We start from the raw sequence: 27653 nt of genomic DNA on the forward strand, positions 1-27653 counted from the left end.
TACATTTAATTGAGGAGAAATCCTGCCTGCAACCGTGACAAAGTCATGTCATACTGCTGTCACATGAAGCCAGAGGTTAGCTTGGACACAGAGTTTGTTTTGTTGTTCAAAATCCGACAAATTTTCTCACGTGGCTTGAGTCAGTGTCAGTTCGATCTGAAGACTGCAAGTTTGAAAATGGGAAAAGATATTGGGGTTGTGGCGTTAGAAAGATTTACTCTTACTGGACCTCTATAGCCCTAAGCACCGGGACTTTACATTTCTTTATTTTAAACTTGTTAGGAAACATAGTTATAATGGTTGGTAAAACCTGAATGCACTATAGGAAAACAGCAGGTCTGAGATCAGTGTCCTTTGCCCTCACACTTCCAGCTCGCACAAACTAACGTTATCTAGCTTAGCTAGCCAAACTGTCAATAATATGATTAATACGCTCTGTGGAATTAAACTCTCACTTCTGATATCACGTAAACTATAAGGCCCCACCCATCAAACAGAACGAGGGTAGAGCAGACATTAAAGTGTTTGCCGTGGTTATTTAACTGCTCAGCATGGACGACAGAAAGCTGCTACAACGTTCACAGTTTTTGCACTGGTATCGGTGCACATAACAATGGCCACCGCTGTGTTGATTTGAATTGGAATGTTTGTTCTACTCGTATTCTATTTCTACTTTAATGCTGCCAACAGTCGGACGCCGGGCCACCGTCAAAAGACAGGCCCTACTTTCTGGCGGAAACCTTGAATAATTATAGACTTCAGTTGAAAGGCCATCTCCATTTACCATAAAGTGGTTCTATTTTAAAAAGTGCTACAGAAGACAGAAACAATATGTAAAGATCTCAATTCCACAATGACATTTATCAAGTTATTTTAAATAGCTTATTGTATTTAAATAAATTCTTGAGGTATTCTGAAGCCGGTCCTGATTTCCACAACAAATCTGCTTTGACATTTTTGACTCAATTCTGACACAAACACATATTTCTTGATCAGGAAACATTGAACATAGATTCATTCACGCCTTGATATACAAATCACTCACAACTTCATTATTTGCCAACAGTTTAAATGGCCACGAGGCTTGAGAATTAATACACAGCTGTTGTTGTGTCTGCTTGTGTTGCTTAAGCTAATAAACTCAATGTACAACTACAGAGGGGTTACCTGAGGACAAGGCCTCCGTAAGAGAGGAAGAATGGCCCTTTGAAAAGGACTGAATGAACCCTATTCAACCATTTAACGATGCCATTCTTTCTATCGTCATCACTTTCTTAGGAAACATACAGACTTTTCTTTCAGTGCGCACATACACGAACCAGTAGAATAATGTGCTTTGACAGCGATGAAATCAGCTCCTTTGCAATCTGTAGGACGAGAGCTCTCTGCATCGGAAAAGCTTAAAACATGTGCGCTGCATTCAGAGCAAGTCCTTGCCTTCACTTCATCGCTTTATTCTAATCTGAGAGCGGACCCTATATAAGCTTTGATCAAAGCCTTGTTGTTTTAACTGAGATCCACAGACACACTGTACATACACGCTTTGGGAGTGCTCCCACTGTGAGCCACCTGGCAAAGGAATAGGACTTTCACCCAGGAAGTCAACTCTCACGGAGCGGCTTCTCTTCTCTAGTAAAAGGATCTGATCATGTCATGCTTATGCCAGTAGTCAAAGTTTCACAGTTAAATCTTTTCATGCATATCATATCAACCATTTAAAATTGACAAATTTGACAGTTTTACATTCATGAAAATAACATATAGAAAAGAAAGTACCTGTTATTTTACGGTCGGCCAGATACCTTGAATCATCCCTCACACCCCTCACATGATTGAACTACAGGTTGTTTACCAGCGCTCAACGATTTTGAAAAACAATGAGTGATACTGCAAAATGTGATATGATTTGCGATATTAGAGGGAATGATAATTCTTTACCTCATTATTCTCATCTTCATTGAAAAACATATTTAAATGATTATGTTGTTATTTTTGTACCAAACCAAAAAATATTCTTAAGTTTGTAGAATATGTCGTGTATCCTGGGACATCTCTGCAGCGTGACAAAATTCTAGTTCCCTCGACTTCGAGCCAAAACTCCCTAAACTCCATTACTACTAAAATAATATATTTCTTCAGATGAATTAAAGAAATGTGCTTTGAATCTGACGACGCAGTGGTGCCCCAAAACCACTGATTAGTATTCCACTTCACAAATATACAGGGACATTCCCACCACAACAAATACAACCCTCTCATGTGCAATATAAAGTAAAGCCTCTAAAGGCACTTCAACACGCAAATACACACCCACACACACTTACTGTCCTTCTACTTGGATGTAAATTCAATTGCAATGGGGGAAGCCAACCGTCTCCTGAAATAATCAGAGGCTTCACACTGCAGTAAAATCTGACACACACACACACAATTCTATTTCAGTATCCCCTACTCCAGGCTATGTGACGTTTTGCATCCACATCTCTCTGTTCGTGTGTGTGTGTGTGTCCAGAACGCTCTGTGACTCAGACATCACAGAGGGGAGGGGTTAGGGCATGAGGCAGCGCTTACAAGGACACGTGTTTGCTCAATGACACTGTGAGAAACACACACAAGCACATGCGCACCAAAACAAAGCGACAATCCCCTGTTGATGTCACAGATTGAGGCGTCCATCTGCCCTCAATGCTCCTAATCCAGCTCCCTCCACTAATACACACACACACACACACACACACACACACACACACACACACACACACACACACACACACACACACACACACACACACACACACACTCACACACACTTTTTACATTGTGTAAAAAAACATGCAGCATGTTTTGGTGTGAATAAGTCACGAGAAAACAGAAAGTTGGGCTGATGGTTGCGTTAGGTGAGAGATCGTAAGGGAAACGCACAAACATAAGATTGTTCAGGGTTGCACAACAACTAGACAGCTGTTCCCTACACAAACATCCCGTTCCAGCTGCTTTCTTAGACACCATCTTCTGGGTATGAGAGAACCAAACATCCTCCATATCAGCAGCTATAATAGTGTAGTGTCACCTCGCATGAAGTTTTAGTAATTAATGTCAAAGTTAATCTTCCCATCATCACTGCAATTTTAGAAAAATCAAGCAGAGAAGGAGAAAATGACCTTTATTGAGCCATGCTTTTACTTTTTACTTAAAAACATGTCAGCGGGCTCTGTGTTGGTGGTTCGTCTACGATTCTTAGATTACATTTAGCCGATACTGAAAACCTTGCCGATAAAATAACCAACAGCTTCACATTTTGGTGAAGTTTTTTCACTATTGTTAGCACAACAAAAACTAACAGATCGGACTGGTTAAATGTTGCAATTGTGTGATGCAACGTCGGCGACATATTTGGATCTCTAGTGAGCGTGCTGCGCTTGTTCTTCTTCTTCTCTATGTTTATTGGTGGACCCCAAACTTCACCGCCTTCTACGGTATCAGAGTTTGTAGATGCTACACTTGTTAAATTAATGAAAGCAAATATATCCGCTAAATTATTATTTACAATAAAGCTATAATTTCATTATTTGACAAAAGTGTGATTGTGACTTTATAAAACAAAAACATACTTTTGAAAAGTCTTATCATTCTTATTTTGAAAATAAAAATGATGAAATATATATACATTTCTTAAATTATTTCTCAACTTATTGTTTCATTTATAAATGCTACACAAAATATTAATTTGACAATTTTCTTCCCTTTTTTTTGTCTATCTATTGAATAATTGACTTACTCAAACACGCTGTGGCTCCATACTGCGTGGGTAACGTGGGATTTAACTTGCTCAGTGTTCCTGTTCACTTCTTCTTCTCTCTGTGAATTTATTTAATGAAACAGTGAGGGCAGCGTGTGTGTGTGTGTGTGTGTGTGTGTGTGTGTGTGTGTGTGTGTGTGTGTGTGTATGCGTGTGTGTATGTGTGTGTGACTGCACGTGCTGGAGAAGCGGAGAGAGCACAGATGGCAGCGTGACAGAATGTTCTGTCTTCCCTTTTTACCTCTCCAAAAAACCCTACTAACACAATGTGCCCCTCCCACCCAGCTCTGCCTCCTACAGCCTTTTTTCTTTATCTATTTATAAAGCTCATGCTGCACAACTCATCTGTTATTAATCACTTGTTCTTTTCTATTCTCCCTTTATCATGACTGAGGAATGCATCCACACCTGTCCACTCTTGTATATAATATACAACTCTACATATATGTTCGATGTGAAGTGTGTGTGCGCACTGTGAAGACTCAGATGAGCTGCACCTCATGCATCAACCCGTCCATCCATTCCTGCAGCTATTCTTTCATCCATCACTACTGTCAAATCCATCCATAATCTCTGCTGTCCTTTCATGACACACACACACACACACACACACACACACACACACACACACACACACACACACACACACACACACACACACACACACACACACACACACACACACACACTCACCCTTTCTCATCTCCCTCTGATGAGTTGCTATCCTGCTTGTTGGACATTGGTTCCATGTAGCCTCAGTCCTGTCCAGCAGCCAATCACAGGACAATGAGGCGGACCTCGACCTCGCCAGCCTGCTCAGCATTCGCCGGCGGCCCTGTCATTAGACAGCCATTTGAGAATCTGGGCAGCAATTGGCTGGGAGGAGCATGGTAGGCGGGACATCAGGAGAAGCATCAGAAAGCTGGAGGGGCAGAGAGAGAAGGGACAGTAAGAAACAGTGACGTTAACGTATATTTATATATATTTATATAACATTACAGCCGTTGTTTCTTTGCTTACTATGTAAACATGTCATTCAAACATATGGAAGCTGCGTTTCATATATAAAACAGAAAAGCAGCAAATCCTCATTTCAGAGGAGCCGCAGCCAGTAAATGTTTGGCATTTTTGCTAGAATAAATAAAAAGGATTGATGAATAATGAATGGCAAATGTATCATTTTAACAGCTTGAAACCCGTTTTTCTCCAAATCTGCATATGACATTTTGGAGGAGATGAAAAACCATCACAGCAAAGCTTTTCATGGTGGGATTGCATATTGGAACTTAAATAATACCAAATGCGTTGACATACTTGTTCATACATTACAGATTGTATTTAGATTCTGATAGCCATGCATTGTTAAAACACAGCTGGTTGGAAACCACTTTCTAAGATATATGCGCAGACTGGTGTCCTGTAACTTTTCCTCCAATTGTACTTTTGTCGTCAAAGCGCGCAGCACAAAAGTTCAACTTTTGGTTTTGCTTGGATCGGCACAAATCATTGGAATCAATGAATTTCAGGGTGCAGCGGAGAATTTACCACAAAGTACAGCTTAGGCTGTTTGGAATGTCATTTTTGCAAAGTATTGGGACAATTAAAATTAATTCAATTTAAGGGAGGCATTAATGTCTGTAACACAGGTTAGGAAATCCATCCAACACATGTATTTATATGCTAATTATTTACATACATTTATCTATTTATTCATCTATGCATTTAACTTTTGTCTGTAAATATTATTCTTGTATTTATTAACTGCCATATTTAAATCAATTATATATGTTTTTCTTCATTTCATGAGGATAAAGTTATTGTGTATCTTCCGTACCTCTATTTATTAGTCTCAGCAAAGACTAGGAATACAAGTAAATAAAGTATAAATAAAGTAACCCCTAACTCATTTTAGAATGTGTGTTTGATGGTTTGGTTGTAACACATGTAATTTAACAAACAATACTTGTCTTTGTTCATTTATTAAAGGATACACATGTCTTGACTTTGTTTGTATAATTTAAACAGTGACTGAATTCAAAGGAGCTTTGGACTGAGACATGTCTTCAACACACTAAGAGCTGCAAGAAGCAGCGAGAAATCAAATCATCTTCAACTTAAAGGAACACCTGAGGAGTGCTGTTCTTGCTTTTTCCCCTCATTCCACGTGTTGATACGGACCAAAGGCTGCTCTGCCTCCACAATACAGCCTCTGTGTTCACTGTGCTCACCACTACAGTCCTGCATCTATCGAGGGAACAGACTCCAGCAAATCTAATTTACTATAATCTACTTACAAATCCTCTGAAAGGATTTGTAAATTTTGGGTAAATTGCACTATTATTCCCACTTTATGGCTAAAGTCCACAGCTACAGTTAGACCATTCAGATAATCAGTAAAGACACGCGCATGGTCTCTTTCAGGTTGTAGTGGTTCAAACACATGGTACATTTTTATTTTGTGATAAAAAACCTTTTACTAAGAGAGAAATAAAGAGTGGAACAATAGGATTAGATAACATTTTAAAAAGCTGATTTGCAGGCCATAACAATACATTCTAAATGTAAAAGGTATTACAATTCTCTGACACATGCATTTCAAGCTTGTTTTTCTTTGTGTGGACCAATAACAAGAAGCTCATTCAGCACAAAAACTGCAACGTGTTGATTTTAGTGAGACTTTGAAGGATAAACACTTAAAAAAAAAAGAATCAGTTCCAGAAACTGCACTTAAATGTTAAGGAAGGAAACTCATTTAATGCTAATGACGACTCAATTAATATTTGTCTTTATACCATGGCCACAGAGAATCCTAGATTCTGATTGGCTGGAGTGTGTGAGCATGATCTGACGTCCTTATCAATCAAATCTAATCTAATCTAATCAAAATCACAGGAACAAAGTGCCGCAGGTTCCTCTGGCTCTTACTAGAAGTACGTCTCTAGTAATGTTATAAAGTTATGTTTGTTCTCAAAAATAATGCACTCCGTGGTAGTAATCGTGATTAGCTGTGTCATGTTTCTATGAGTGCACAGTTCAGAGTGGATTATCCTGCTAACACCTTGGACACTTGCCAAAGATTAAACAATTAGTCTAGTCATAGTTTAGTGCCAGAAGAATCCTTTAAATGTAATAAATAAAACTAATAAAATGATACTATAATATTTGTATGTATATGTTTGTAGGTAATACAATGTAATGCATATGTTTTTAAGTTTACAAAAAGTAAAAAGGGGATTAAAACGATTTGTATTTCTATTGTTTAATTGCTTAAATTATGGAAAATAAACAAAAATAAAGTGTTTTTTTCTCCAGAAATATCGGTTTATAAATGATTTTTTTAAGGGGTCACAAGTGTGAATGATTTGTATTTTATTATTATTTTTGTTCCTGGAGGGAATGTGGGATAGGCCTTTCCAGACATTACTTAACTCATTACTTTGTGCACACTGACAATGAACACCTGTCACGCTCCATCACACGTGTGGTTCCACCTCCCTCAGCTGAATATATATTAGCATGCGAGGAGCACAGAGTGCCAGATGAGGGCACCAGAGTCGCCATCACACCTGTGGTCTGATGTACATGTGACCTGAGCTGACCTGGCTCCTGCACAGAGCCGGCTTTACAGGCTCTTCTCACGTCACTTAGCAGGACCACTGAAGCAAAGGGAAGCCGCTGCTTGTGGAGGGCGCCTGATTCCCTAAAGATTAATTTTAGATATGGCAACATTTGTATATGTACACAACAATGTGCCTGTATTGGTGTACTCATACAATTATTCAAGTGCATTAGGTGATTAGTATTATTTGTATGAAATGATCACTTTGTATTATTCGAACATTATTTAACGGCTGATTTCTCGAGCATCTTGGATTGAATATAATAGCAAAATCAAGTTTTTTCATTATTGATTAAAGTGCTCATTATTTTCTTAAATAATAATTAGTGTATAAAAAGTGAGTAAATTGGGACACATGTCCATCACAACCTCCTGAAGTCCAAGGTGATGTCATCAAATGTCTTGTTCTGTCAAACTCAAGATAAATCAATTTACAATGATAAAAAATAACTTTTTTTGCAATTCTTTACATTTGAGAAGCAGGAACCAGAGAGTGATTGAAAAAAGAAGAAAGAACACAAACAATGAATCGCTCAGCTGCAGATTATTTTTCTATTGAAGGATTTACTGATTAATCACCTCATCATTTCAGCTCTAGTTCATGATGTGTGATAGCGTCCCCCAGGGCTAAAAGCAACAACTATTTTCACTATCGACTAATCATTTTCAATTTAATTCGGTCTTTTTGTTGATAGTAAATTTAGAAAGAAAATCAATAACTTGTCCTTTATAACAGAGAGCACCTGCCAGTTTCATTTGTGCCACTATTTTGTGACGCTGCATTAAACCCAGTGATAAAGAAGACCGCTGAGCAGCTGAGCTCTACTTCTCCAGATGTGACAGTAGATGGCATCAGAGTGTGAGAGATCACACAGGGCATGTACACACATATCCAACACCAACAACAAACACCTTTGTTATTCAAGATTGGATTTCTACTTGTGACAATGACTATACATTTGAGTTGGAGAGCTTCCAGTACATTCTGTTCTCCCCACGCTGTCTTCAGATCAGATCTATTGATAGTCGTCTGTATACATCCATAGCTACACTGCAAACAGGAAGTACCAAGAGATCATTCTGCATTCACTTAATGTCCCCTATTTAAAAAACAAACAAACAAATAGCCTAGAGGCTCAAATAAGGGCTCAAGTAGTAGCCACCAGCTAACAACAAACTCCATTGCAACATTATACTTCCTGTTTATCTCCCAAAGCGCCTAAATCATGACAACTGCAGTTCTAAAACTTGGAGCATAATTATCACCAAATCGATGTGAGACGCAAATTATCAATGTCAGACTTTTAATTAAGACTGTTCATTTTGCTAAAAGAAAGTGAACCATCCTGCACTAACGCACACTGGAGGCTGCAGGAAGAGGTTGACGTTCCACAGAGCAAGGAAGACCAACTTCAGGATTTTTATATTAATGTAAAACAGTTATGTCACTAAGCTTATGAACATGTACTAGACTCAAACAAACTGAAAACAGAACATTTCTACATTATTAATGTGCTGCATGTTTTAATAAAATGTGAAGCAAAGACCGGCTCTCTGTCTTTTAGCAGGTCTTCTCTTCACTTTTTGTTGTATAGGATTTGCTTTTTGAGATATTTGTATGTAAACACATTTACAGTGTTGGAGGCAACATAACAATGGCACTGTGAGAGAGTTCATGTTGCAACATAGTGTAGAGAACAACTAATAGTGCGTAGTATTGAGGAGGGACTATATCTAATTCCAACCACACAAAGTCAACAATTACTGTGTTACAGTGTTAAAATACCAACACTTCAAAAAGAGTTACATTAATTAAATATGTTGATGGTGCTCATTTGTGTTTGCTGATTTTGTATTTTTCCTGCAACTTTATTTTATGAACTGCTATGATTTAAAAACAAAATACAGGTTAATAAAGTTATTAAATCAATTATATTTTCCATCAACTATCAACAGCCCATCAATAAAGAAATGAGACCAGACAAGCAGCTGGAAGTTTATTTTTTCTGTGCATCTGTGCTTTTTATTGCAATAATACATCTGCATGTTGATATATATTTACACACACGGACACACACACACGGACACACACACACAGTCAATGGTCAGAACAAAACAAGAACTTTGGACAATAAGCACCGAACACATGACATGAGAAAACCCCCACAAACTAACCGCTGACTGTCTAAACCTGGATTCAAATGCACACACACACACACACACACACACACACACACACACACACACACACACACACACACACACACACACACACACCGTCTGCCTCAGAGTCGGGAGGCCTTGGACAGCGTAAACAAGCTGATTAAATGGAGAGGAGAAGCTGCACATCATGATCAAAGATCCCTCTCCGACTCTTTCTCTCCGCTTCCTCCACTATATCACTCACCCACTCTCTGTAATCACTCCAGCTAAATCTGCAGAATAGTCAGCTCACACAAAAAGAGGTGTAGTAGCCCAAAAAAGATAAATGAAAAACACTGACCGTGTTTCTCACTACAGAGAATCTAATTGTAGCTTCGCCCATGGGGCTGCTGTAAACAAGTATGTCTTTGTTCATAATTAACTTCAGAGCACAACTTTTATTTTCTCAATAAGAGAGACTTCATTCCCAGTGTTACTGGGCACTACCCCAAGTCAAAAGGCAAATAAATAGTTTACAGGAAAACAAATCAAAGTGTCCATTGCAAAGACCCAAATTATTTGCCAAACCTTCTCACCTCAAGCTTTCAATCAGCTCGCATGATCTTCATTAGCAGATTGCGACTGCCCAGCTGTCATAACATTGTTAAATGTTCAGATTGATTTTCTGAGCACCTTAAAGACTTCTAAAAGTTGAAATGTTCATAATTTATTCATGTGATGATCAAAATCTCACGCACGGCTTTTAATGTGGGATAGTTTTGTCAACTGCTGTTTTCAAGGTGAAGAATAAACTCTGCATCGTCTTCTATTACTCCTGCTGACAAACCGAAACAAAAACATAACCTCCTTTGCAGAGGCAAATGTGACATTCTCTCAAAATATGATAAATGTTTGTTTTTTTAATGCACAATACACAGGACATTTATTATCAAAAGCGGAGACACCTTCACTGTTATTATTATCTTCTCAATAAAACACCAAATGTGAAGTTGGCTCTTGCAGCTGCCTCTTCTGAAGGACAACACACACTGTAGCTATCTGATGGGGATGGCACGCATTTAGATGTTTACAGTTCAGAGTGCATGTTAAACATGGGTGACCTTGGAATAATCCATGATAGTTTACTGTATACAGTACATATTAGCTGATGTGTATCTTGGCATAAGATGTCATGTAGAACGGCAACAGCTGCTGCATGATATCTGGAGATCTCACAGATCAGCAGGGTATGGCGGGCTGGAGGCAGGACTTAGTGGGCCAAGCCAGGGTAAAAAGATTAGGATGTCCTGGGCTAAGATGATTGTATCAGTGCAAATGAGTTAATGAGTGCTGTGAAGTCCAAGCCTGTTTATTTAACTAGACCTGGGTCATACAGTACATGGTAGTACTTGGCATGATTTGTTTTAGCCTGCTTGGGTGCGTTGTTGGGCCACTTGCCAAGAGTCTACAGCCATGCTGTCTGCTCTGTGAGGCCGTACACTTTGAGACGAATGCTAACTTCAGCATGCTAACCACGCCCACGATACTACCATGATCACAATAACAATGCTAATATGCTGATACTAACCAGGTGATAGTTCAGCGTCTTAGCATGCTAACATTTGCAAATTAACACTGAACACAAATCACCTGAACTAAATGTTAGTTAACTTTCATGAACTGAATACACGGTTAAAGTTCTAAGACTAACACATGGACAACCCGCCTATTATACTCAAAAGGGCAGGAAGATTTACAAAATGAACATCATGCTGTATTGAAGAAGGAAAATGTTTACTGAGGTAATAAATCAACGGAGAATTGGGGTCATTTTCTCATAGACTTCTATACAACCGGACTTCTTTTTGCAACCAGTGTACTCGGCCCCCTGCTGGCCATTAGAAAGAATGCAGGCTTTTCCCCGCATCGGCTGCACTTTTAAGACCTGGAGGTTGCCGCTTGAGTTTAACAAAACAATCACAACTCAAGGTTGGGTAGCCGTTTCCCGAGCTCTCAACTGCATCACACTGTGTATCAGCAGAGAGAGTTTGCTCAGTTGTCATGGAAATGCACTGTTGCCAGGGAGTCATTGAGTTTACCAGTGACAAAGTCCTGACTGCATTTATTTACATCTCGGTGACTCTACACATCAAGTCTGAAGATTATAAAGAAAAAAAAAGTCTGATGATTATTACACAAGATCTGAAGTTATTAAATGTGAATATATGGAAGTTTATTCTTAATGGGCATTGAAGTTCCAGCTATCAATGGAAAGAGTTAGTGGATTCCAGAGGTATGTATATGACGTCTGTGCAGTTTGTAAGCATTATGAAGCAATCCAATGGAAGACTGTGCTGAAAGCCAGACAGTCCAGACAGAATGTACAGACAAACTTAAGTGTTTGAATGTTATTTGGGAGTTATTACAGTTGTCAACCTTTTTATTCCTCCCCTCATCTCCTCCGGCGCTGCCTTCACCTGAAGAATTACCTCAGTCCCTCTAACACTTTGTGTAAGGAAACAGTTCCTCCTTCTGCCAAACTGCTCCATGCACATGGTAAAACAATTTAAACTGACTTATGTTACATGTCAAACAGACACAGAAATGGAAAAGTGGGAAACTTAATTCCATATCTTCCCTCCTTATTTAAGCCTCTGTTCTCCCCTTTTCCCAATCTCTTTTTCCTCTTATTTTTGCCCCCTTGTTCCCTTCAATCCCCATTTCAGTGGCATCGTGTCCTCCTCCGCTCCTCCCTCGCTCCACTTTCATTCTTTTATTTACAGCAATCATCTGCTCTGTGTGTTCATTGTTTTCCCTGCTCTCATTGACTATGTATGTCTGCCGTTTCTCTGCCAGCGACTGTAATTACCGACCACTGAGAGAGAGAGAGAGAGAGAGAGAGAGAGAGAGAGTGTGTGTGTGTGTATGTGTGGGTGCTTGCATTTGCCCATTCATGTGTGTGTTTCTCTGCAAGAATGCATATATAAGTGCATCTATGTGACTTTGTGTCTGTCTGGACACAACTGTGCACACACTAATGAGTTAGCACGCACACATGTCCCTCGGGTTTGCATCTGTGGGTGCACTTTAGTTGGCATGCGAGTGTGCACATGCGTGTGTATGGGGGAGCATTGTCTAGTAGCTTATCTCTTTAGCGCTATAAAAACTTTCTTGTGTGTATTAACATCCATTTTGTATCTTCCTCCTGTCAAACTAAAAGTATCTCCCCCCCCCCCCCTTCTTTCTTCAATCCACACTAATGACAAATAGTATTCTATGGTACCCATATGTGTGTGACAGGTGATGGGTGGACAACAGATGAGCTGCTGTATGGAAATATTACATTTTGTGAGCAAATAAAATGAGACTTAAATGTATTTCTCAAGGCTTCATGGATAATAAATGAACAGAAATAATTACCACTGAGCAAGTGAAGGAAATATTTGAAGTGGCTGAAAACTACTCCTCACTGATGCACAATATTTATCCAGCCGAGTGTGTGAGCAGGTCGTAAAGGTTCAAGAGCAACTTAACAGCTTGAACATGCCTCCCCTCTTACACCACCACACAGCTCTGTCACAAAGCTCCTCGGTCTCTCCCGGAGTCTAAACCAAAGAGTTTCAGACATTTTATTGCCGAGATATAACGTCTGATAGTTACAAAGAACTCACCCACACACACATATTCACACACTGGTGGCCACCTGCACATCAGGAGCGATCAACATTCACACCCACACAACGATGGCATAGCCGCCGATTTGGAGTTCAATATCTTTCCCAAGGACACTTCGACTGCAGGGGACTGGGATCAAACCCCAACCTTCAGATTGGTGGACGACCACTCTACTTCCTGAACCACAGCCGCCTTCATTTAAAGTTTGACTGCCACTTGTTTAATTATGTCATCTCACCCAATTCTCTTTTATTTTCTACCTGGAAATATGGTTAAGATTTGCTTTACATTTCGATGGAAGCTTGACTTCATATCAGCAGTCACTGTGTGTCGGTGGACTTAGTGTTCAGTTACCCTTTAAGCTTACACTAAAGACTCTAAGGACACACAAAGAAGAGCACTGACCCCGGTACTAATCTAATGTGAGATGTCCGGATGAAGTGAACCCCACCTATCTGCTAATCTGCACAGATTAAAAAAAAACAAAGTAGAATTATCTGACAATGCATTTATTCCAGAAGCTTCATATAGACACTTCATTTAAACACAAGGTTTTTATGAATGAAGAGATTACTTGGATAGTTGTGGAAAGACCAACTGCCTCATCAATGGACAAACTGTTGCTCTAGTAGCAGCCAGTGTGTCCAGAGCAACACTTTGTCAGCCAGAATACAAAAGAGTGGAAAGAGATTAAAAAAGGCTTTCATCCTTTCTCAAGTGGCTTCACTTTGACAAACTAAATGTGCAGTCCGCACTCTGCCCTCACACAGAAAAACCATTAGCATGACACAGCAGTAACAAGCTCACACAGATCACATTCACAGCATGGTGTCAAACTAATCTATTAAAGGAATAACACACAAGTGTGGATGAAAATTCAAAGGCCATTATTTGTTGGGTTGCGGTGTAGTCAGCGGGATCTCCGGGCTAAATCTTCTGTGAGCTGCTCATTGTTAACAGTCCGGTTAGCAATTTAAGACGTCAGAATAGAGTTTAAGTTACGAGACGACGAAGTAGCAAGTTAACAAGCTAATTGTAAGCTAATAAAAAGCTAAATAGTCGCCAGACGACAGCCAACGAGTTCCGAGGTTGCATTTCTACAATCTTGTCCTGTTGCCTATAGATTGTTTGATCTTCTTGTTTTTGTTTTTTAGAAATGACTGATGATGTGACAAAGATGCATCAAAAGGTGTGCGTTGAAAGCTGGATTGTGGACTGTTGATCTGGTGGATTTACAATCAACCATCACTAGGTTACTTGACTTGATTTATCAGGCATGCTCTAAAGAAGCAACATTTATCTATGATTTCTAAGCACACTTGTAGAAGTTTATTTGAGATGCAGATCAAAATGTTTTAAATATTTATGTTGAAAGCCATATTCTTCAAAGGCAGTATTAAACATATCATGATTTGATAGATCAAGACAAATTGAAACAATCCATAGCTGCAGGTCTAATTTAGAAAGGAATGTGATTTTGACTACTTTAGTTAGAAACACATATTTATTCCTTTACATCCAGTGTCCTGAGGCATGCTTGGAAATCGCTGAAGCGCCTGTCCAAGCATAACTTGTGTATTATGATGTATGCCTTTTCTTTTTCTGTAGCATGTCTAAACAGAAAACAAAGCTCCTCCTGTCTTCTTTTTAAGTGAACAATGTTTGAGCAACGTAAAAAGGCCGCGCTACAACGTACACAATTACTGTTGGGGCACACACAGACACATTTGCATAACGTCAAACATTAAAGAAACCGTCATATAAAGACAAACACAATATCCATGCTGTTTGCAGTACAAACAAGTTCGCACTGAGGCAACATAAAAGTGCAGACTGACCTTAAATCAAAGCCCTATAGCTTTCTCTCCCCTCTGTCTTCATATCCCTGCAGTCTCTCATCCTCCACCTCTCCTTTGTTTCTATCCCCTCCATCCTCCCTGTTTTCTCCTTTTCTAATGATCAGCTGGCGTGAGGACTGCCAAGAATGTAAGTCTGCCATGGTTGACCTTCCTTTCGCCTCTCCTCTCTGTTTATGTGGATGTGTTAGAATGACTGCACTCCCCCTCATCTCTCTGTCCACTGTTGATGTTATTCATTCAGCAGAAGCTGTGGCCCTGCTGCAGCTGCATAATTGACCCTGCTGCTGGAAACATGTAGGAACAATCCTAATCTGATGCACAGTCTTGTTGCCCAAGCAAGAACAAAAACAGGACTGACAGGCTAACTAATTAAACTGCACTGCACTGCATTCTCTTAAGTTTCACCATATTTTCTGCTGCATTTGTACAGTTTCAGATCGTTTTACTCTGTAAACAGTGCTGTTTTACGGTACATCCACATCCTCCGAGTTTGTTGATGTTCATTCATGTTGACATGTATTTTTACAGTGTGTTCACAGCAATATTACACCTCATGGCTGCCTCTTCAGGCCACATTAAGGCCACCCTAAATCTCTGATGGGTGGAGCTTATTGGAGCAGTATATATAGATATCTATATAGATATATATATATATAGATATCTATATCGATATAGATATCGATATCGATATAGATATAGATATAGATATCGATATATATATATATATAGAGAGATATATATATATATATATATATATATATATATATATATATATATATATATATATATATATATATATATAGAGAGAGAGATATATATATATATATATATATATATATATATATATTTGTAAAGCTATACAACCAATGTGTTTATGCTTAAATTGTTTATATATATCTATATATATCTATATAGATATATATATATGTATATTTTGTTATTTCCAGCTGCCTCAGGGTCTTTATGCAGGTCTCTGTCCAGGGAAAATCCTTTCAATCCCATCTTTAATATATCCATCCATCCATCCATCGTCTACCGCTTATCCGGGATCGGGTCGCGGGGGCAGCAGCTCCAGTAAGGAACCCCAATCTTCCCTTCTCCGGGCCACATCCTCCAGCTCCGACTGGGGGATCCTGAGGCGTTCCCAGGCCAGAGAGGAGATATAATCTCTCCACCGAGTCCTGGGTCTTCCCCGGGGTCTCCTCCCAGCTGGACGTGCCTGGAACACCTCCCTAGGGAGGCGCCCAGGTGGCATCCTTACTAGATGCCCGAACCACCTCAACTGGCTCCTTTCAACGTAAAGGAGCAGCGGCTCTACTCCGAGTCTCTCACGGATGGCTGAGCTTCTCACCCTATCTCTAAGGGAGACGCCAGCCACCCGTCTGAGAAAACCCATTTCGGCCGCTTGTACCCGTGATCTCGTTCTTTCGGTCATGACCCAGCCTTCATGACCATAGGTGAGGGTAGGAACGAAGATCGACCGGTCGATCTTTAATATATGTCAATGAAATATATAGGTCAAACATATGTCTGGTGGAAGAGCCCCAGACTTCATTATGTCAACACCACTTCAGACACAAAACCTATTATGCCCTTGAATGTTTCCGCTCCTAACATGCGTCATAAAGAAGTCATTCTTTTTGCTTTCATTGAAGGTGAGTGGTCATAATCGAAGAAATCACAACATTAACTAAGGCAGCAAGAGGGAACAACATACTGTAGCAAAAAATGTGAGCTTGAAAGCAGACAAACAAGAGCTGCTACTTGAGCTGAGAAGAGATCATGTAGCAGTTACAACTTCCACAACCACTGCTGGTGTTATCAAATCAATTCCTGCTTTTGCCGATGTACACTGTTGTATCTTTAACTGAATCTCCTCTAGGAGTTTTGCTGCTGAGGATAAACAGTTCTCTGACCCCTGAGGACACAGAGTTGGTGGTGGGGATAAAACCTGTGACTATTCTGTTATTGGATGAACTTAATAACCTCTAGTCCAGCCTTGCTCCCTCTGACCTCCCCTTCTAATCCTTTTCTTATATGTAACCTGTAATGACCTCTCTGAGCTCCTCACCCATCCAATTTAATATTTGATTATATCAGTTTAAGTCATTTGGAAAATGCTACAGGTATTGGGATAGAGAAATCAAACCGGACTAAACCTGAATCCCATCACTGAACGAAACCAGTGTCTCTATGCATGTGAGCATCTCTTGTTAACTTCTTTCGCCTCTGTCTTCACCACAGTATTCTCAGCTGTTCTGAGCTATTTAAGCTCTGATGTTTTCCCCCTGTCCCTGTCCTCAAGTCACACAAGTCTATAGATAGAATACCATTCAGACTGAGAATATATTGTGTCAACTGCCCATAAACATGACAGTCAAATAGGCTACCTGGAAATGTAATACAAAGAAAAACTATGATGATGGCTATTTATTGACGACCTCCTTTCCCAGACAAAAACTGGTTACTGGTTCCTAAGTCTTTGACAGTAATGTTAGCTAACGTTACTGGTTCTTTAGTCTCTCATTGTAATGTTAGCTAACGTTACTAGTTTTTAAGTTTGTCTCAGTAATGTTAGCTATTGTTACTAGTTTAGGCTATAGCCTAAGTCTCTCACAGTAATGTTAGCTAACATTACTGGTTCTTAAGTCTCTCATTGTAATGTTAGTTAACGTTAGGCTACTAGTTTTTAAGTTTGTCACAGTAATGTTAGCTAACGTTACTGGTTCTTAAGTCTCTCACAGTAATGTTAGCTAACGTTATTGGTTCTTAAGTCTCTCACAGTAATCAGTAATGTTAGCTAACATTAGGCTACTGGTTCTGAAGTCTCTCACAGTAATGTTAGTTAACGTTACGGGTTATGAAGTCTCAGACAGTAGTCTAATGTTACTGGTTCCTAAGTCTTTGACAGTAATGTTAGCTAACGTTATTGGTTCTGAAGTCTCTCACAGTAATGTTAGCTAACATTAGGCCTACTGGTTCTGAAGTCTCTCACAGTAGGCTAATCAGTAATGTTAGCTAACGTTACTGGTTCTGAAGTCATTGCCAGTAAACTAACATAGCCGTTTCTTAAAATATAGAAATTTAAAATAAAGACATTTTCTTTTAAAACACTGACTTAAGGACATAACATTTTAAAGGACATAGGCCTACCAACATCTGTGTTTTAAGAATAACCAAACCTTTTATATAGAAGCAAATAAGCAAGATCAAAACACATAACATTTAGCAGAATAAATGTAATTGTGTAAATACTGTAAGTTGTCCCAAATATCTACTAACCTCTGCAACTGTGTTAGCTAAAACATACAGCACTCGCTTGCTTGAATAAATAGAGGCAGACAATGCTATAGCCTTGATAAAACTAATCCTGCCTGTGTAGCTCTGTCCATGGCTTTTTCCCAACAATCCCTCCCCACCCCTCCTTTCACTTCAGAGAACCACTCTGCATGAAGCCACGCTCACAGATGTGGAGGGCTCTCTGCATTAAGTGGAAGGGTGTAAATAAACAGTTGAACTGCAGGAGGCTGTCACTCTCAACCTCACGAAGGAAACATCCATTTCCTTCGGTACTGACAGACGCATTACTCCCCCAGCTGTTTAAATGCATTATGAGCTGCTTCTCTGTGAATGCATAACATCACCAAAAACAACTAGGCATAAAAGTGTTTTGTGCTAGATGTAAAGCACCTCATGAAAATGGGTTATGATTCATTCACAAAGTAATTGGCTTATGTTTAGCAGCCTGCATATTCTCCACATGGGGCAGTTTACATTGTGGTAATTGTACTTTTACTTAAATGCAGAATGAGTAGGATTTGTTGGTTGCAGTTTTTAAACACAACATTCAAAGTTGGCCCCTCCTATCTGTACGTGCCCCCTGACCGCAGTAAGGGTTAGGGTGCTTGTCAGTGGGTGACAGCCAACCCCAGATTCACTATCCTTTTGGAACAAGCTTTGTCTGCTTCGCGTTTCGTCTCACTATATTTGCGTTTTTTCTGTTCTGATCCAAGCTTGGATGTGTGGTTACGATATAGCACCATGTCTCTGCATTCTAGCAGTTGATGCCCAGAAACATATACAAAAAAAAAAAAGAGTACAGGCAGTGTCTCTGCAGAGAAGTGATGATTATGGGATAACTTTTGTACGATTCTATACATTGTTTTTCTTTAGTAAAATCCTACTCATTCTGCCTTTAAGTAAAAAAAAAAAAAAAAAAGTACTTCTTCCACCACTTTCAAGGAGAGTTCATTTGAAACCAGTTCAACACACAACTACCTGCATCACCTTCAGGAAAGAAAAGTAATAGCTGCTGCAATTATAACACTCGGCAACCTGCATTCTTTTATTATTGCGGCTGGAAATTATAATCTATATTAACATATTATTTTATGCAGTCTACAAAAACTGTAAATCATTTCTACTTATTTCTATATCCTATTTGCAGAGTCTGCATATATGGTCTTGAACTGCGCTTTAGATTAATGGATCGTACCCATCCAAGACCTTACCATTAACATCGGCACCTCTGCTGTTTCCCCGACTCTGACTGCAAGGAATCTGGGTGTGACGCTGGACAACCAACTGTCCTTCGGTCCCAACATCGCTGCAACAACCCGCTCCTGCAGATGCACTCTGTACAACATCAGGAGGATACGTCCCCTACTGACTCAGAAGGCGACGCAGGTTCTTGTTCAAGCTCTTGTCATCTCACGCCATGACTACTGCAACTCCCTCCTCGCTGGACTGCCTGCATGTGCCATTCGACCTCTACAGCTCATCCAGAATGCAGCAGCCCGACTGGTCTTCAATCTACCCAAGTTCTCCCACACTAGACCGCTTCTCCGCTCCCTTCACTGGCTACCAGTGGCGGCTCAAATTTGCTTCAAGACTCTGGTGCTGGCCTACCGTGCTGTGAATGGATCAGCCCCTTCCTACATCCAGGCCATGGTCGAACCATACACCCCAGCACCTTCACTTCGCTCTGCGTCGACCAATCAGCTCGCCACTCCCTCACTACGAGTAGGAGCCAGATTTCCCTCAAACAAAACCCGCCTGTTTGCTATCCTGGCTCCAAAATGGTGGAACGACCTCCCCATTGATGTGAGAACAGCAGACAGTCTTCACACCTTCCATCACAGACTGAACACTCACCTGTTTCGACTGCACCTCGGCAAATGAAGAAAACAAAATAACTGTATTTTGTATGTTGCACTTATATTGGTTTGGGTTATTTATAGCTAATAGTTGAATTTGTATTCTATTGTTTTTGTATTTTGTATTTGCACTTATGTTGCACTTCAAACTGGCTTATTTGAAGACAGTGTTCACTTATACGATTGTACCTATTTGAAGCTATCGTCTTGCTGTTCGGAGTTGTATCTCCATGATTGTTTGCACTTTTTGTACGTAGCTTTGGACAAAAGCATCAGCTAAATGTAATGTAATGTAATATATTGCCTCTTTATTTTCAATAGTTCAATAGTTTTTGAAATGTGCAATACATTTCAAATTATGTTTGACGTTCAGCTCTGTTGAGTAAGTATCTCATAGTCCCTGCTGCTTAAGTAACCTAATTTCCCACAGGGATAATTTAAAGGGTTACTTAGCTCATTTTTAAATCAAGTTGTATCATTGTAATGTGGGAAGGACATGTTCAAATCTGACATTAGAAACGTGTGCACTGTCTAAAGGCTGTCAACAGGTTTACCAGGTAAAATTCTGATGGCCACTTCAGAGAGGAGCCAGTCAACTAGTAAATACACTCAAATACAATACAAAAGGAGCAATCTTCCTCCTTGCTAGAAGGTATGAGTGATGTTCCATCCCTGTTGACTTTTACTGGGCTTTGATCCCTTATTTCGTAAAACATCTTTCCACAAGTGTACAGCCATGACAAGACATGATGCACTCAGCAGGACACGCACAGCGTCATTTAACGTTAGGGGTCAATGTCTTCTGTCCATGTCTAATTAATATTTTACAATGTACAATGCATGTATAAGATTATTTTGCACTTGCCTTTCAAACACTGTTTTAAAACTTAAACTTCACAGTCTTACACACTGAAAGAGACTAAGAAAGAGATTAAGAAGTAGCAAGATGTCATATTTTATAGGGATTATTTTCCTGGAGATTTACATTTCTGATATGAAAAGACGTAATTCTGCAAAGTTAAATAAAGACTGAAGAGAAACTGCAACAAAACCAAAATAAGGCTTCCATGTTAATTGTGATGGATTATCCAGCTCTGGCTAATTAAAGATTTGTTGAAGTTGTTTGTCATAATTTAGCTGAAAAAAGAAAGCAGCTTTTTGTGAAGGGAGCAAAACCTGATAACTAGAATTGTGCTGAGCCGAGTGTGTGGAATGTGAACAGACGAACTAGGCGTAATGTATGTAAAGAGGGGCCTCGAGGATTAGTGACTCGATGATTGATGATTTAACTACAATTTTCTAGACCCAATTCCCAAAATGTGGGGGAGTGAAATGGATAAGTAACAACATAATTTTACACAACCATGAACATTTTTCTCACATCTTCAGAACCAGGACAGTTGACCAATCACTAAACCCTTTTCCCAAAAAGTGACTGTCCAATTTTATTTGGGCTGTAGTAAGAGTTTAGAAGGTAATGCATTGTTAAAACCAAAAACTGTGTGTGGAGTGAAGAATGGAATAAACCTGCTCCCACTCCAAGGGCGTCCAATACAGCCGCTTGGGCGATGGCCAGCGGAGACTTGGTAGTGACGCATAAAGCATCCTTCAGTGTCAGGGAGGAAGGGGTAATGGATGGTTCAACACAGGACTTTCACCCTTGGGGGCCGGTGTTCGCGTCCATTACGAAATCAAAAGTTGAGTTATTTTTACTGATGACGTTATGTCACCTGACGCTCCGTCACTGAGTCACATGATGTCAGATGTACTTACAAACATAGGTATTTCAACCCAAACCCAAAGTTTTGTTACCTAAACCTTGCTGTTGAAATGTGCTGTATAAATAAACTTGTCGTACCTTAGCTCTTTCAAGAAATTCAGAGAATCCAGGGAAAACAGGGATATGTTCCCAGGAAGTAATAATTAAAAATATTTGTTTTACCATAATGACCATTACATTAGTGGTGATTGCAGCCATTTCACCATGCTGTTTCAGTGAGGCGGCAATGTGCATATTTCCCGTTTACAAATGTTATCTTCTGTGTTCACACTTATTTAAAGAAGATAAATGTTTATATTACTGTATTAACAACATTTCAAAGTATTTAAATACAACAGTTATGTAGTGGTTAACACCAGGACATAAATTCCTGGCATTTAACCTCAACTCATACATTGCAAACTACACAAAACAGCATTAATTTACCTACCTTGCATATCAGGCTTGATCCAAAAATGGTTGTCACACCTCATGCATCAAACAGAATTTGAAGCCAGGACCAATATGACTGTCCTGGTTGCATACTGCAACTGATCTTGTCATGATTTACTGTATAGCAGTCCCTCTATATGAGGACAGCTGGCAGCATGCCCTCAGATCATGCTGACATACTGGAAAAAGCCAGCTAAGGACACCATGTCCCTCCAAGTTTCACTCGACATACCTGCAGGCAGGCCAAAATAACGGAAGATAGGAAAAGTTGGTAGTAAGACGTTAGGAAAGAACAACTCGAATATTGAGAGGATAAGACAGGATGAAGGAGACACTGAGGGATGACTGGCCAAGAGAAAGAATAGTACAAGAAAACTGAAAAAAAGCATAAACTCGATGTGTGTGCGAGATCATCATTGTATCTGTGCACTGGTACAGTATATATGCACTTGTATTCCTAGTGTAAACCTATAGGAGGCTTTGTGCTGTACTTCACAAACAGACGGCAAGTTAGGAAAAGGTCAACAACACATCTAAGGGCCTCAGGTGACACCTTGTGTATGAGTTCTAAAACTGAATGTGTGTACTGTACAGAACATAGCAATGCCTGACCCTCTGTGTAGATTGAGTCCGGGAAGGGAATTGGACAAGAGCAGCTTTATTTTATATACACATCCATTGAAATCAATTAACAATCAATTGAAAAATATTGCCTGCATCACAATCTCCCTTTAATGATAGTGTCCTATAGTACTTTTTATAGTGAGAGCATCAGGAACGACTGTGGCGACTGCTTAAAGTTACTTCTCAAGATGTCCTGGTTGATCTTGCGACACCTGTGCTTTAACACTCCAGCAAACACTCCTTTAGCCGGGACACAAGAGCAGCTGGTGTGTCTGTTTACAGTGCAGTCAAACAAACTCATGTTGTTTTTAGTAAGTCAGTCAGTCAATAACTGGCCTTTTTATATCATGCCATGCTCAACCCCCATCAGAACACCTAAAGGAAGGCGTGAGCAGACCAAAGGAAACCTGGCATACTGTATGTATATAGACTATGACATATTTCTCTAAAGTGACTTCTTCTTTTTAATCTCTCTAAAGCAGGGGTGGGGAACCTCCGGCCTCTGGGCCGTGTACGGCCCCGCAAGACCATTTGATCCTCGAGGTAATTCATAAACACACGCAATAAATCAACTCCAAAAAAATTTATTCAAATCTAGTCAGCAATAGAATAAAACGGGCGACTCTCCAGAGCGTAACATACAAACATGGAAAGATAAAACAGAAAGATACATGGCTGAAAAAGTTGCTTTTTTTGCACAGCATGAAAGAAAGGTGAAATGAATGGGCTGTGTCTTACATTTTTTAGCAGAGGTTATGAGTTCAATAATTAGTATGGCCCTCGAAGGACGTTGTAAAAATTTAAATGGCCCTTGATGTCCGGCAGTGGCAAAGTCAGTAGGAGCTTGGACTGTGAGCCGTAGGGTTGCTGGTTCAAGTCACCGACCAGACCTAAAAAATAGAGTGTGACTGCTACTTGGAGAGGTCCCAGTTCACCTCCTGCCCTGCGTGGTGCCCTTGAGCAAGGCACTGGACATCCCCCTTCCCCCCACTGCTCCTAGTACTAGACTCCTGGTACTAGGATGTTTTAAAAGCAGACAACAAATTTCACTGTGTGTGCTGTGTTCTCTGCATGTGTGACCATTAAAAAGAGGGTTTCATCCCTCTGAATCTATCTATAGGAAAAAGGTTCCCCACCCCTGCTCTAAAGTATACTCTGTGACTTTCACAGTTCCAAAATCCATTCCCTCTCACCTTATCTCCCACCAGATATTGGATGTTTTGAAAAGAAAAGGTGGTAGTAAGCCCAGCTGTGATTGAAGACAATGGCCTTCCTCCTGGTGCACTGAGCAGCAGTATCATAAATGTTTCTCAGCAACAACATTTTTGTGTTATATATTGTTCCAGTTTTTTTAACCTGCAATTTGTGCTGCTGACATTCCACCTAGGGATTATTAAATCAGTAATTGGCATTTATAGTTTGATCCCTTGAACAGTTTATAGCTGCCAGTCACACATTAGTCTGAAATCAGCCGTATTGATTGGCTCTTATCAGTCAAGCTCTTGTCAATGAATGTGGAGTTTTTATGGACATACTGATCAGTACTGGAATTACTCTCGTTGTGAATACAAAGACTTTCACAAATGTGATGCTGTTGTTTTTCTTGTGTTGTAGTGTAGTTGGGGAATAATTAGAATTAATGCAATTGAGGCCAGTAAGAGAGATCTCAACCCAGTAGAGATGTTGTGGCTGGACATGAAAAAGGGCTAACAGAGCTTGAGAAATTGAGTTCTGAATACCTGAAATGTAACGATACGGTCAAACTTAATCCATTAGTACTGATTTTAAAAACGCACAATGGCTAGACAATGGGATAATTAGGCATGGGGAATTCATTTCTGTTATTGGCTGATAAAACATTGACCTGGACCTTCATTCAGTTTCATTATTTATATATAGGCGAGTGGCTATCATCTCTGGATGTCTCAGTTTACTTAATTAAATGTTAACAGACTGTGAATGATCTGACAAAAAGCGTCCGGGGATGAGTTAAAATCACAGGCACGTTTTCATGTGCATTTAAAAACTGAATGAGCACAAACATCTATTTTGTATGAACTAAATAAATGATAGACTAAATTCAAACTAGCTTACAGTAAAAGTAGACTATGTTAACCCTGGAAGTGCTGGTGCCATGATGTGGACCTGACAAAACAGCATTACACTTTATGTACTGCAAGTCATTTTTTGTATTGTGTAGTTAATGTTTACGGGACGATGTTGTTTACAATGGTCCAATGGTGAAGTGATACAGTGCAAAAAAGCTGCCTATGCTTTAATTTAGCAGAGAACCACAGACCTTTTTGTGAGGCTGACCTATTTTAAAGCAAAGTGATATCATGCAAGTTTTAACAGGGATGTTCTGGTCAAGACGTGAAACTGAGGAGGGAGAAACAAGCAAGGGAGTATTACTTAAAAAGAAATTCCCCATTGTACAACAACCAATTACACAGGTAATGAAGGCAGCTTCATTATAAAAGAACAACCCAAGGAAAAGAAAATGACGCAGGCACCAGCACTACTGCAAAACAACAAAAGGCTGCAGACGAGTGTTCAGGGTTCTGGGAGAAGATCAAAGACAAAGCAGAAGGTTTAAAAGCTTATCAAATGTGATGATCTAACTATGGAAAGTTCTTAAGCAGCATTGTTTCAATTATTCCTTTAAGTAAGGAGCTTGAGTAAAGCAACAATTCTCTTAGCAAACAGACTGAAAGTAGAAAGAAACAGCAAACCTGACATCTGCTAAATCTTTAAGGAGTTGGTCGGTTTTGATTACTGTAACTGCAAGCTGAATGTAGTGAAGATAAAGATGAACCTTTACACTTAATATTTTTGGCATACACCATATACCAAAAGTAATAAGGGTTCTAAAAGAACCCCAGGGTCTACCCAGAACCCCTTTTTTGAAGAAAGAGTTCTTCAAGGTTTCTTTGTAAGACAATGGGTTCCATTAAGAAGCCTTTCATCCAAAGAACCTTTTTCGGATAAACAAATAGTTATTTAATGGAGTATGGCTATTAAAATATCCTCCCAGCCCACCCCCCCCCCCCAATTATTATTTTTTTAAATAAAAAACTGTGATCGGGAACCATGAGCCTCTCAAAGTCTAAGGCTGTTAGATGTGGTTCCCATGGCCTCAGGCACACATGATAAAGTAGAAGCAATGTTATGAGTGATAACCACAGAATACAATATGAAATTCAATATTTTTTTGCCTCCTCAGTAGAATACATTACGGTTCTTGGGAAAGCCCTCAGAAGACAAGAAGGTTAAAGGTGAAACCCTTATAAAAAAGGCTGTTCTAGAACCCCACAAAGGGTTCTACTCTAGGGACAAGCCAAATAACCCTATACAGTTCTAGTTAGCACATTTATTTCTAAGAGGGAAGATAAAACAACATCACACAAACTAAGATCTAAAACTAGAACAGACCTAAAGTATTCGTGGGTATATTTAATACATTCAAAAAAGATTGTTTTTCATCTAGATATGTCTATAGACCTCTGGTTTATATCACCTAACTGCATTCACACAGTGGCATGAACACACACCTATAGTCACACTCACCCTAACCCACAGACACACGCACACACAATCAATGCTTCAATTTCACGTACCTCTGCACACAAACGCACAGACACACACAACATGATAATGACATGTCTTCTGTTCTCTCTTCTGTTGGCCCCATGTGCCCTTTAATGCGGCAGCAGAACAACTCAGCCACTTAGCAATATATATATATATATATATATATATATATATATATATATACATACACACACACACACACTGCATCCAGACACCGAGCCGTCTGATTGGTCCAAGTAGGTCAGCGCTTCCTAAACATGACTGAGCCAGACTCAGAAACAGAAGTGCTTGTGCGCGCACTGGCACACGATCCAATTGGCTGACGTGGGATCTGCGTTCTGTACATCACTGCGTATCTGAGACACAGGTGGCTGTGGAAGGGTGCATGTTGCCGTGGCAACACGAAGCAGAGGGAGGGGATTAAGTTATGGTGCTATGATGTGAGAAGACTATCAATGATGGAGGGTATTACATGTGAAACTCCCTCTGATCGACCGAGGGAGGGATGCAGGGAGAGGACAGAGGGTGTCTGAGGTAAAGCATGTACGTCTCTTTCCTGCCTCCACGTCACTCCCTCTTTGCCATTCTCTAACTCCTACCTCTAATCTGAGTAATCTCACTCTTTACACTCTTCCTTTACACTCATTTTCTTCTCCCTTGTCTTTCCACTTTGGTAATTTGGTCACACACTGTTCCCTATTTGACAAAGTCCTGTATTACATGCAGCAGCAGTGCTGTGCATGATTTCATTCGGGGATCTCAACAATCGTCTTACAACTACGTAAAGCTGTTAAGTAATTGAACACATGAATTTGGAAGGCAGTTTTCCCCTGTGGTGTAACTTGATGCCGAACAACTGAGAAGTTATTTTGCAACTTTCGCTTGTTTTGGTGCACGATGCAGTTTTATCCAATCAGATTTCAAATACATTCCCTAAATCATGGGCAGCAGAATATTCTCAGTCTCTTCCATATAA

At 39.8% G+C, this 27653-nt stretch overlaps 1 protein-coding gene across 1 annotated transcript in view; it reads right to left on the reverse strand.

The window, feature by feature from the left end:
* Nucleotides 1-27653, reverse strand: part of LOC115012365 (thyroid hormone receptor alpha) — an 82327-nt gene that overhangs the window by 20243 nt on the left and 34431 nt on the right. Inside the window, exon 5 of the mRNA XM_029437946.1 lies at nucleotides 4493-4721. Coding sequence (XP_029293806.1) covers nucleotides 4493-4548 — 56 coding nt within the window. The 5' untranslated portion in view covers nucleotides 4549-4721. The remainder of the gene's footprint in view (nucleotides 1-4492; nucleotides 4722-27653) is intronic.

This window comes from Cottoperca gobio, chromosome 8, assembly GCF_900634415.1.
Source record: "Cottoperca gobio chromosome 8, fCotGob3.1, whole genome shotgun sequence".
In the NCBI taxonomy this organism is placed as follows: domain Eukaryota; kingdom Metazoa; phylum Chordata; class Actinopteri; order Perciformes; family Bovichtidae; genus Cottoperca; species Cottoperca gobio.